The 13,576-nt window shown below is 48.4% G+C and overlaps 1 protein-coding gene across 1 annotated transcript in view; it reads left to right on the top strand.

Annotated features, from left to right (window-relative positions):
* LOC106586950 (unconventional myosin-X) overlaps positions 1-13,576 on the top strand; it is a 268,076-nt gene that overhangs the window by 202,793 nt on the left and 51,707 nt on the right. The window contains exons 22-23 of the mRNA XM_045707324.1: positions 5,272-5,790; positions 7,623-8,652. Of these exons, the coding sequence (XP_045563280.1) occupies positions 5,272-5,790; positions 7,623-8,652 (1,549 nt within the window). The remainder of the gene's footprint in view (positions 1-5,271; positions 5,791-7,622; positions 8,653-13,576) is intronic.

Here is a 13,576-nt window from a genome sequence, read left to right as displayed (position 1 = left end):
GTTTGGACTGTGTTTGGAATGTGTTTGGACTGTGTTTGGACTGTGTTTTGACTGTGTTTTGACTGTGTTTGGACTGTGTTTGGACTGTGTTTGGACTGTGTTTGGACTGTGTTTGGAATGTGTTTGGACTGTGTTTGGAATGTGTTTGGACTGTGTTTGGACTGTGTTTGGACTGTGTTTGGACTGTGTTTGGAATGTGTTTGGACTGTGTTTGGACTGTGTTTTGACTGTGTTTGGACTGTGTTTGGAATGTGTTTGGACTGTGTTTGGACTGTGTTTTGACTGTGTTTGGACTGTGTTTGGACTGTGTTTGGACTGTGTTTGGACTGTGTTTGGACTGTGTTTTGACTGTGTTTGGAATGTGTTTGGACTGTGTTTTGACTGTGTTTGGACTGTGTTTTGACTGTGTTTGGACTGTGTTTGGACTGTGTTTGGACTGTGTTTGGACTGTGTCCCAGAACAAGTGGAGGAAGATCAGTACCAGTGTCTAGATACATAGAACCAGTCATATCTGGATTATCAAGATATAAAGGCAACCTGGTCTCAGAGCAAAACCTATTATATTTTTACTCAAATCTGTGCCACTCCGGTTAATATATGTTACTTTACTTTAGATTATATTACATTGGCCTACCTAAAACGAATTGTAGGACGTATAGTATCCTACGTCTTAATTTAACCCGTTTAGTACGATATGCTATGTTCAACTGCTTTAGTACGATATGCTATGTTCAACTGCTTTAGTATGATATGCTACGATATGCTATGTACGACTGCTTTAGTATGATATGCTACGATATGCTATGTTCAACTGCTTTAGTATGATATGCTACGTTCGACTGCTTTAGTACGATATGCTATGATATGCTATGTTCAACTGCTTTAGTATGATATGCTACGATATGCTATGTTAAACTGCTTTAGTACGATATGCTACGATATGCTATGTTCAACTGCTTTAGTATGATATGCTATGATATGCTATGTTCAACTGCTTTAGTATGATATGCTATGATATGCTATGTTCAACTGCTTTAGTACGATATGCTACGATATGCTATGTTCAACTGCTTTAGTATGATATGCTATGTTCAACTGCTTTAGTATGATATGCTACGTTCAACTGCTTTAGTATGATATGCTATGTTCAACTGCTTTAGTATGATATGCTATGTTCAACTGCTTTAGTATGATATGCTATGATATGCTATGTTCAACTGCTTTGGTATGATATGCTATGATATGCTATGTTCAACTGCTTTAGTACGATATGCTATGATATGCTATGTTCAACTGCTTTGGTATGATATGCTATGATATGCTATGTTCAACTGCTTTAGTACGATATGCTATGTTCAACTGCTTTAATATGATATGCTACGATATGCTATGTACGACTGCTTTAGTATGATATGCTACGATATGCTATGTTCAACTGCTTTAGTATGATATGCTACGTTCGACTGCTTTAGTACGATATGCTATGATATGCTATGTTCAACTGCTTTAGTATGATATGCTACGATATGCTATGTTAAACTGCTTTAGTACGATATGCTACGATATGCTATGTTCAACTGCTTTAGTATGATATGCTATGATATGCTATGTTCAACTGCTTTAGTATGATATGCTATGATATGCTATGTTCAACTGCTTTAGTACGATATGCTACGATATGCTATGTTCAACTGCTTTAGTATGATATGCTATGTTCAACTGCTTTAGTATGATATGCTACGTTCAACTGCTTTAGTATGATATGCTATGTTCAACTGCTTTAGTATGATATGCTATGTTCAACTGCTTTAGTATGATATGCTATGATATGCTATGTTCAACTGCTTTGGTATGATATGCTATGATATGCTATGTTCAACTGCTTTAGTACGATATGCTATGATATGCTATGTTCAACTGCTTTGGTATGATATGCTATGATATGCTATGTTCAACTGCTTTAGTACGATATGCTATGATATGCTATGTTCAACTGCTTTAGTATGATATGCTACGATATGCTATGTTCAACTGCTTTAGTATGATATGCTACGATATGCTATGTTCAACTGCTTTAGTATGATATGCTATGTTCAACTGCTTTAGTATGATATGCTATGTTCAACTGCTTTAGTATGATATGCTACGATATGCTATGTTCAACTGCTTTAGTACGATATGCTACAATATGCTACGTTCAACTGCTTTAGTATGATATGCTACATTCAACTGCTTTAGTATGATATGCTATGATATGCTATGTTCAACTGCTTTAGTATGATATGCTACATTCAACTGCTTTAGTATGATATGCTATGATATGCTATGTTCAACTGCTTTAGCATGATATGCTACGTTCAACTGCTTTAGTACGATATGCTACGATATGCTACATTGTTAACCTACTGTCCATGCCAAACGTAGAATACTTATTTGAGTGTCCCAGATGTACATGTATGTTACATCTCGTAGTAAATGTAATGTAACCTAACGTAAAGAAACATATCATGCTAAATGGAGTGGCACAGATTTTAGTAAAATATAATGCGTTTTTTTCTCTGAGACCAGGCTGATAAGGATAGTAATTACATTTTAAGAGCAACAATATATTCTCAACAGTCTGTCAGTATTGTGGATATTACTAACATTGATTACCATTTATAGGAAGATTAGACAGTCCTACAGTTTAAATGTCTTGATCCTTTTAAGGCTCTAAAATATATATTTTATAAAATACAGTTGATCTAGTTGTTGTTTGAGGAGAGTAGAGCTCCAGACGGAGTAGAGGAGAGTAGAGCTCCAGGCGGAGTAGAGGAGAGTAGAGCTCCAGGCGGAGTAGAGGAGAGAGTAGAGCTCCAGGCGGAGTAGAGGAGAGAGTAGAGCTCCAGACGGAGTAGAGGAGAGTAGAGCTCCAGGCGGAGTAGAGGAGAGTAGAGCTCCAGGCGGAGTAGAGGAGAGTAGAGCTCCAGACAGAGTAGAGGAGAGTAGAGCTCCAGGCGGAGTAGAGGAGAGTAGAGCTCCAGGCGGAGTAGAGGAGAGTAGAGCTCCAGGCGGAGTAGAGGAGAGAGTAGAGCTCCAGGCGGAGTAGAGGAGAGAGTCGAGCTCCAGGCGGAGTAGAGGAGAGAGTAGAGCTCCAGGCGGAGTAGAGGAGAGAGTAGAGCTCCAGACGGAGTAGAGGAGAGAGTAGAGCTCCAGACAGAGTAGAGGAGAGTAGAGCTCCAGACGGAGTAGAGGAGAGAGTAGAGCTCCAGACAGAGTAGAGGAGAGAGTAGAGCTCCAGACAGAGTAGAGGAGAGTAGAGCTCCAGGCGGAGTAGAGGAGAGTAGAGCTCCAGGCGGAGTAGAGGAGAGAGTAGAGCTCCAGACGGAGTAGAGGAGAGAGTAGAGCTCCAGACAGAGTAGAGGAGAGAGTAGAGCTCCAGACAGAGTAGAGGAGAGAGTAGAGCTCCAGACAGAGTAGAGGAGAGAGTAGAGCTCCAGACAGAGTAGAGGAGAGTAGAGCTCCAGGCGGAGTAGAGGAGAGTAGAGCTCCAGGCGGAGTAGAGGAGAGAGTAGAGCTCCAGGCGGAGTAGAGGAGAGAGTAGAGCTCCAGACGGAGTAGAGGAGAGAGTAGAGCTCCAGACAGAGTAGAGGAGAGAGTAGAGCTCCAGACAGAGTAGAGGAGAGTAGAGCTCCAGGCGGAGTAGAGGAGAGAGTAGAGCTCCAGGCGGAGTAGAGGAGAGAGTAGAGCTCCAGACAGAGTAGAGGAGAGTAGAGCTCCAGACAGAGTAGAGGAGAGTAGAGCTCCAGGCGGAGTAGAGGAGAGTAGAGCTCCAGACAGAGTAGAGGAGAGTAGAGCTCCAGGCGGAGTAGAGGAGAGTAGAGCTCCAGACAGAGTAGAGGAGAGTAGAGCTCCAGGCGGAGTAGAGGAGAGAGTAGAGCTCCAGACGGAGTAGAGGAGAGAGTAGAGCTCCAGACGGAATAGAGTAGAGCTCCAGACGGAGTAGAGGAGAGAGTAGAGCTCCAGGCGGAGTAGAGTAGAGCTCCAGACGGAGTAGAGGAGAGAGTAGAGCTCCAGGCGGAGTAGAGGAGAGAGTAGAGCTCCAGGCGGAGTAGAGGAGAGAGTAGAGCTCCAGACAGAGTAGAGGAGAGAGTAGAGCTCCAGGCAGAGTAGAGGAGAGAGTAGAGCTCCAGGCGGAGTAGAGGAGAGAGTAGAGCTCCAGACGGAGTAGAGTAGAGCTCCAGACGGAGTAGAGTAGAGCTCCAGATGGAGTAGAGGAGAGAGTAGAGCTCCAGACGGAGTAGAGGAGAGAGTAGAGCTCCAGGCGGAGTAGAGTAGAGCTCCAGACGGAGTAGAGGAGAGAATAGAGCTCCAGGCGGAGTAGAGGAGAGAGTCGAGCTCCAGACGGAGTAGAGTAGAGAGTCGAGCTCCAGACGGAGTAGAGTAGAGAGTAGAGCTCCAGGCGGAGTAGAGGAGAGAGTAGAGCTCCAGGCGGCGTAGAGGAGAGAGTCGAGCTCCAGGCGGAGTAGAGGAGAGAGTCGAGCTCCAGGCGGAGTAGAGTAGAGCTCCAGACGGAGTAGAGGAGAGAGTAGAGCTCCAGGCGGAGTAGAGGAGAGAGTAGAGCTCCAGGCGGAGTAGAGGAGAGAGTAGAGCTCCAGACAGAGTAGAGGAGAGAGTAGAGCTCCAGGCAGAGTAGAGGAGAGAGTAGAGCTCCAGGCGGAGTAGAGGAGAGAGTAGAGCTCCAGACGGAGTAGAGTAGAGCTCCAGACGGAGTAGAGTAGAGCTCCAGACGGAGTAGAGGAGAGAGTAGAGCTCCAGACGGAGTAGAGGAGAGAGTAGAGCTCCAGGCGGAGTAGAGTAGAGCTCCAGACGGAGTAGAGGAGAGAATAGAGCTCCAGGCGGAGTAGAGGAGAGAGTCGAGCTCCAGACGGAGTAGAGTAGAGAGTCGAGCTCCAGACGGAGTAGAGTAGAGAGTAGAGCTCCAGGCGGAGTAGAGGAGAGAGTAGAGCTCCAGGCGGAGTAGAGGAGAGAGTCGAGCTCCAGACGGAGTAGAGTAGAGAGTAGAGCTCCAGGCGGAGTAGAGGAGAGAGTAGAGCTCCAGACGGAGTAGAGGAGAGAGTAGAGCTCCAGACGGAGTAGAGGAGAGAGTAGAGCTCCAGACGGAGTAGAGTAGAGAGTAGAGCTCCAGACGGAGTAGAGGAGAGAGTCAGGTTGGGGGTCCTGGGGGTGAGGTAGAGAGGGGCATTGTGGGTGAGATGCCAGACAGTGACTTGTGTTGTCCCCTCCCCATAGGAAGCACTATAAAAGGGTCCTGGACAGCACTATCACCATCCAGAAGAACTACAGGGCTCACTTCTGGAGACGCCTGTTCCTGCGTCTCCGCGCCGCAGCTGTCCTCCTCCAGAAGCACCAACGTGGTCGGCTGGCAAGAGGCCTCTATCGACAGCTCTCTGAGGAGAAAAGGAGGAGGGAGGAGGAGGAGAGGAGGAGGAGGGAGGAGGAGGAGGAGGAGAGGAGGAGGAGGAGGAGGGAGGAGGAGAGCAGGAGGCTGGAAGAGGAGACGAGACGAGAGCAGGAGGAACGGAGGAGGAGAGAGGAAGAGGAGGAGGAGCGGCGGAGGAGAGAGGAAGAGGAGGAGGAGCTGCGGAGGAGAGAGGAAGAGGAGGAGAGACAGAGGGTGTTAGAGCTGGAGGAGTTGAGGAGGAAGGAAGAGAGACTGAGACTACAACAGGAGCAGGAAGCACTGAGTAGAAAAGAGGAGGAGCTTAGCAACGAACAGGAAGAGAAGAAAAACACTACAGCTAACAACAGGTACACCAACATCCACTGGTACTGTACCGTCAGCCATCAGCCATGCTACATACACTGGTACTGTACTGTCAGCCATCAGCCAACCAACATACACTGGTACTGTACTGTCAGCCATCAGCCATGCTACATACACTGGTACTGTACTGTCAGCCATCAGCCAACCAACATACACTGGTACTGTACTGTCAGCCATCAGCCATGCTACATAGACTGGTACTGTACTGTCAGCCATCAGCCAACCAACATACACTGGTACTGTACTGTCAGCCATCAGCCATCCTACATACACTGGTACTGTACTGTCAGCCATCAGCCAACCAACATACACTGGTACTGTACTGTCAGCCATCAGCCAACCTACATACACTGGTACTGTACTGTCAGCCATCAGCCAACCTACATACACTGGTACTGTACTGTCAGCCATCAGCCATGCTACATAGACTGGTACTGTACTGTCAGCAATCAGCCATGCTACATAGACTGGTACTGTACTGTCAGCAATCAGCCATGCTACATAGACTGGTACTGTACTGTCAGCCATCAGCCAACCTACATACACTGGTACTGTACTGTCAGCCATCAGCCAACCTACATACACTGGTACTGTACTGTCAGCAATCAGCCATGCTACATAGACTGGTACTGTACTGTCAGCCATCAGCCAACCTACATACACTGGTACTGTACTGTCAGCCATCAGCCATGCTACATACACTGGTACTGTACTGTCAGCCATCAGCCATGCTACATACACTGGTACTGTACTGTCAGCCATCAGCCAACCAACATACACTGGTACTGTACTCTCAGCCATCAGCCAACCAACATACACTGGTACTGTACTCTCAGCCATCAGCCATGCTACATAGACTGGTACTGTACTGTCAGCCATCAGCCATGCTACATAGACTGGTACTGTACTGTCAGCCATCAGCCAACCTACATACACTGGTACTGTACTGTCAGCCATCAGCCAACCAACATCCACTGGTACTGTACTGTCAGCCATCAGCCAACCAACATCCACTGGTACTGTACTGTCAGCCATCAGCCAACCAACATACACTGGTACTGTACTGTCAGCCATCAGCCATGCTACATACACTGGTACTGTACTGTCAGCCATCAGCCATGCTACATACACTGGTACTGTACTGTCAGCCATCAGCCATGCTACATACACTGGTACTGTACTGTCAGCCATCAGCCAACCAACATACACTGGTACTGTACTCTCAGCCATCAGCCAACCAACATACACTGGTACTGTACTCTCAGCCATCAGCCATGCTACATAGACTGGTACTGTACTGTCAGCCATCAGCCATGCTACATAGACTGGTACTGTACTGTCAGCCATCAGCCATGCTACATAGACTGGTACTGTACTGTCAGCCATCAGCCATGCTACATACACTGGTACTGTACTGTCAGCCATCAGCCAACCTACATACACTGGTACTGTACTGTCAGCCATCAGCCAACCAACATACACTGGTACTGTACTGTCAGCCATCAGCCAACCAACATACACTGGTACTGTACTCTCAGCCATCAGCCAACCAACATACACTGGTACTGTACTCTCAGCCATCAGCCATGCTACATAGACTGGTACTGTACTGTCAGCCATCAGCCATGCTACATAGACTGGTACTGTACTGTCAGCCATCAGCCATGCTACATAGACTGGTACTGTACTGTCAGCCATCAGCCATGCTACATACACTGGTACTGTACTGTCAGCCAACAACACATTGCTTTGTATTCAATACTCTCTTGAATCTCCCCCATCTAATCGTATTCTTTCTCTTCTTCTCTCCCTTTAGGAACTCCCTGAGGATGGATTATCTTGCTCCCCATAAGGAGGTGTCCCTGCACCCCCACACCTCCGAGGAGGAGTCCCGACAGATGGAGGAGATCCTTCGGCTGGAGAAGGAGATTGAGAGGCTGCAGCGCCAGAAGGAGGACGGGGTGTCCATGTTAGGGGACGGTCTGGGAGGGAGCAGGGAGGAACTCCGACAGAGGAGAGACGCGGAGATCTACCGGCTGGAGAAGGAGGCGTCGCGCGTGGCCACTGAGTTCCTGGATCTCCTGGACTTTGGGGGTCTGGAACAGAGTCTGTCCAGCGAGGAGAACCTCCACGACCCCTCGGAGAGCACCGCTCCGCTGGCCCCGGCCGAGGAAGAGGAGGTGGACGAGGGCTTCCATACTAAGGAGGAGTGTCCCGGTAGCAGTATCCCACTTCCTGACTTCCCTCTCCCTGCGGAGATCCCTCTGGACCAGGAGCTGTTCTCCTCCCTCCCTCCTCCTCCTCCTGCTTTCGCCGAGGGTCTAGTAGCACATGCCCTGGCCCTGTCGCAGACCCCGTGTTGCCCCCCTGTTTACTACCCCCTCACCTCCTATGGATCTAGTGTCCCTACACACCACCCTGCTTCTCCACCTCCTCTCCCTGCCCTCACTACCGGAGGAGGTAAAGCTTTGTGCCACCAACCCACCAGGAGAAAAGAGGTAGCTCCAGACACCAACAGAGGACCCAGAAGATCGGAGGTTATACCTAACAGACCCTGCGCCAGGGTAGACGTTATGCCCACCACAGTCCCCGAAGCTGTGCCGGTGAGAAGAGCAGACGTTATGCCCACTGTGCCCGTCCAAGGAGCCAGGGAGGAGATCTCCTTCAGCATCCTACCAGACACGGAGTCAGACTGTGACCAGGAGGAGTTTGAGGAGGTGCAGGGGAGTACAGGCTCGGGAGACGGAGCCAGTATGACGGACGGACATGCTACTGATGAGGACGTGTTGAGGAAATCATCCTGTACTCAGAACAGCCTGGACTCCTTCAGAGGCAGCTCAGACTCTGTGAGTCGCATGTTTACATACCTGTACTGCATTTATATACCTGTACTATATATATATACCTGTACTGCATTTAAATACCTGTACTGCATATATATACCTGTACTACATATATACCTGTACTATATATATATACCTGTACTGCATTTATATACCTGTACTGCATATATATACCTGTACTACATATATACCTGTACTGCATTTATATACCTGTACTACATATATACCTGTACTGCATTTATATACCTGTACTGCATATATATACCTGTACTACATATATACCTGTACTGCATTTATATACCTGTACTGCATTTATATACCTGTACTACATTTATATACCTGTACTACATATATACCTGTACTACATGTATATACCTGTACTACATGTATATACCTGTACTACATTTATATACCTGTACTACATTTATATACCTGTACTACATATATATACCTGTACTGCATTTATATACCTGTACTACATTTATATACCTGTACTACATTTATATAGCAGTACTACATTTACATACCTGTACTACATTTATATACCTGTACTACATTTATATACCTGTACTACATTTATATACCTGTACTGCATATATATACCTGTACTACATTTACATACCTGTACTACATTTATATACCTGTACTACATTTATATACCAGTACTACATTTATATACCTGTACTGCATATATATGTTAGTCATTTAGCATCCGCTCTTTTCAAGATATATATGCTGAAACAGATTGATACGCTGAAACAGATTGATACGCTGAAACAGATTGATACGCTGAAACAGATTGATACGCTGAAACAGATTGATACGCTGAAACAGATTGAAACAGATTGATATGCTGAAACAGATTGATATGCTGAAACAGATTGATACGCTGAAACAGATTGATACGCTGAAACAGATTGATACGCTGAAACAGATTGATATGCTGAAACAGATTGATACGCTGAAACAGATTGAAACAGATTGATACGCTGAAACAGATTGAAACAGATTGATACGCTGAAACAGATTGATACGCTGAAACAGATTGAAACAGATTGATATGCTGAAACAGATTGATATGCTGAAACAGATTGATACGCTGAAACAGATTGATACGCTGAAACAGATTGATACGCTGAAACAGATTGATACGCTGAAACAGATTGATATGCTGAAACAGATTGATACGCTGAAACAGATTGATACGCTGAAACAGATTGATACGCTGAAACAGATTGATACGCTGAAACAGATTGATACGCTGAAACAGATTGATACGCTGAAACAGATTGATACGCTGAAACAGATTGATACGCTGAAACAGATTGATACGCTGAAACAGATTGATATTGTGTTACAGTATATGTACACTGAAATGGATTGTCCTTATATTGACCTAGTACTCGTATCGAGCTACCCAGATCCGCTGGACGGAAACACATCCTTCTACAGCATGTGTTTCACAGATCGCATGGCTCCCAGTCATACTGTTCTGGCTTGACAGACTGCAGTTAGAGCTGTTTATGGGGACCGTATTACCGCCACACAGGCAATCATGAGTCATGACCACAGTAAAATTCCACATGACTGTTGAGTCACGTTAATGTCCTTTTCTGCACTCTGGACATGCTTTGGTAGTACCTAACTTGCTAAATACCATCAGGTCCTAATGGTCTGGTACTCAGGGCTCTATTGTCCCTCCATCAGGTCCTAATGACCTGGTACTCAGGGCTCTATTGTCCCTCCATCAGGTCCTAATGGCCTGGTACTCAGGGCTCTATTGTCCCTCCATCAGGTCCTAATGGCCTGGAACTCAGGGCTCTATTGTCCCTCCATCAGGTCCTAATGGCCTGGTACTCAGGGCTCTATTGTCCCTCCATCAGGTCCTAATGGCTTGGTACTCAGGGCTCTACTGTCCCTCCATCAGGTCCTAATGGCCTGGTACTCAGGGCTCTATTGTCCCTCCATCAGGTCCTAATGGCCTGGTACTCAGGGCTCTATTGTCCCTCCATCAGGTCCTAATGGCCTGGTACTCAGGGCTCTATTGTCCCTCCATCAGGTCCTAATGGCCTGGTACTCAGGGCTCTATTGTCCCTCCATCAGGTCCTAATGCCCTGGTACTCAGGGCTCTATTGCCCCTCCATCAGGTCCTAATGGCCTGGTACTCAGGGCTCTATTGTCCCTCCATCAGGTCCTAATGGCCTGGTACTCATAGGCCCATATATGAGCCCAAGCCAGAAAAAAAAACGTAATTAAAATAATATACAATACATAGCCTATCCGTAGCAGAAAGACATAAAACAAAACTGATTTAAGAGGTCTTTGATACATAATTGTTAGTTAGCATTGTTGAATTACCGACCGGGGTCAGTTACCGACCAACCGGGGTCAGTTACCGACCGGGTCAGTTACCGACCGACCGGGGTCTTTTACCGACCGACCGGGGTCAGTTAACCGACCGACCGGGGTCAGTTACCGACCGACCGGGTCAGTTACCGACCGGGGTCAGTTACCGACCGGGGTCAGTTACCGACCGACCGGGGTCAGTTACCACCGACCGACCGGGGTCAGTTACCGACCGACCGGGGTCAGTCATCAGTTATCATATTCAAAACTGCAAACATTTGTCTCCACCTAGTGGCGGAATGTGTAGAATCCAGGAAATGAGAGGTCGCAGTGGCCCCAGCTCCGTCTAAGTTGGTGGCCCCCACCCCCGTCTAAGTTAGTGGCCCCCAGCCCCGTCTAAGTTGGTGGCCCCCACCCCCGTCTAAGTTGGTGGCCCCCACCCCCGTCTAAATTGGTGGCCCCCAGCCCCGTCTAAGTTGGTGGCCCCCACCCCCGTCTAAATTAGTGGCCCCCAGCCCCGTCTAAGTTAGTGGCCTTCACCCCCGTCTAAGTTGGTGGCCCCCAGCCCCGTCTAAGTTAGTGGCCCCCACCCCCGTCTAAATTGGTGGCCCCCAGACCCGTCTAAGTTAGTGGCCCCCAGCCCCGTCTACGTTGGTGGCCCCCACCCCAGTCTAAATTGGTGGCCTTCACCCCCGTCTAAGTTGGTGGCCCCCAGCCCCGTCTAGGTTAGTGGCCCCCACCCCCGTCTAAATTGGTGGCCCCCAGACCCGTCTAAGTTAGTGGCCCCCAGCCCCGTCTACGTTGGTGGCCCCCACCCCCGTCTAAATTGGTGGCCCCCAGACCCGTCTAAGTTAGTGGCCCCCCACCCCGTCTAAGTTAGTGGCCCCCAGCCCCGTCTAGGTTAGTGGCCCCCAGCCCCGTCTAAGTTGGTGGCCTTCACCCCCGTCTAAGTTGGTGGCCCCCAGCCCCGTCTAGGTTAGTGGCCCCCACCCCCGTCTAAATTGGTGGCCCCCAGACCCGTCTAGGTTAGTGGCCCCCAGCCCCGTCTACGTTGGTGGCCCCCACCCCCGTCTAAATTGGTGGCCCCCAGACCCGTCTAAGTTAGTGGCCCCCAGCCCCGTCTACGTTGGTGGCCCCCACCCCCGTCTAAATTGGTGGCCCCCACCCCCGTCTAAGTTGGTGGCCCCCAGCCCCGTCTAAGTTAGTGGCCCCCAGCCCCGTCTAAGTTGGTGGCCTTCACCCCCGTCTAAGTTGCCCTTCCCCTCTCTACCCTACACTCCAAAATAAAACACATTCTACTAATGACGTTTGAGTGTAGACTGTATTATGATGCATCCTGGGTGGACTGGTTACCTTCTGCTACGCTCCAAAACGTTGTGTCCATGAGTCTGGGAGAGAGCATACAGCCCTAGGCTATGCCGTTGGTTCATTGATTGTACAGGCCCGGTTTACAGTTGGACTACAATCTATAGTGAATAGCCTAGTAATAGGGAACGTTTTATATTTTCATAATAACTTTAACTATACATTACCACGCCGTTTCCATCTCCTCTCCTGGCAACAGTTTAATGAAATATGTTTCATTGTGAAAACATATTACTATTGATATTCCCCAACAGATTTAACTTGTTTTCAATAAATAACTACTGGGTAGCTGCAGGAACAGGGTAGGAGAGCCCATGGCATACAGAGTACTGGGTAGCTGCAGGAACAGGGTAGGAGAGCCCATGGCATACAGAGTACTGGGTAGCTGCAGGAACAGGGTAGGAGAGCCCATGGCATACAGAGTACTGGGTAGCTGCAGGAACAGGGTAGGAGAGCCCATGGCATACAGAGTACTGGGTAGCTGCAGGAACAGGGTAGGAGAGCCCATGGCATACAGAGTACTGGGTAGCTGCAGGAACAGGGTAGGAGAGCCCATGGCATACAGAGTACTGGGTAGCTGCAGGAACAGGGTAGGAGAGCCCATGGCATACAGAGTACTGGGTAGCTGCAGGAACAGGGTAGGAGAGCCCATGGCATACAGAGTACTGGGTAGCTGCAGGAACAGGGTAGGAGAGCCCATGGCATACAGAGTACTGGGTAGCTGCAGGAACAGGGTAGGAGAGCCCATGGCATACAGAGTACTGGGTAGCTGCAGGAACAGGGGTAGGAGAGCCCATGGCATACAGAGTACTGGGTAGCTGCAGGAACAGGGTAGGAGAGCCCATGGCATACAGAGTACTGGGTAGCTGCAGGAACAGGGTAGGAGAGCCCATGGCATACAGAGTACTGGGTAGCTGCAGTAACAGGGTAGGAGAGCCCATGGCATACAGAGTACTGGGTAGCTGCAGGAACAGGGTAGGAGAGCCCATGGCATACAGAGTACTGGGTAGCTGCAGGAACAGGGTAGGAGAGCCCATGGCATACAGAGTACTGGGTAGCTGCAGGAACAGGGTAGAAGAGCCCATGGCATACAGAGTACTGGGTAGCTGCAGGAACAGGGTAGGAGAGCCCATGGCATACAGAGTACTGGGTAGCTGCAGGAACAGGGTAGGAGAGCCCATGGCATACAGAGTACTGGGTAGATGCAGGAACAGGG

This window comes from Salmo salar, chromosome ssa25, assembly GCF_905237065.1.
Source record: "Salmo salar chromosome ssa25, Ssal_v3.1, whole genome shotgun sequence".
NCBI lineage: Eukaryota > Metazoa > Chordata > Actinopteri > Salmoniformes > Salmonidae > Salmo > Salmo salar.
Note: the sequence above shows the minus strand (reverse complement) of the source record. Positions and strands in the feature narration are given on the sequence as shown.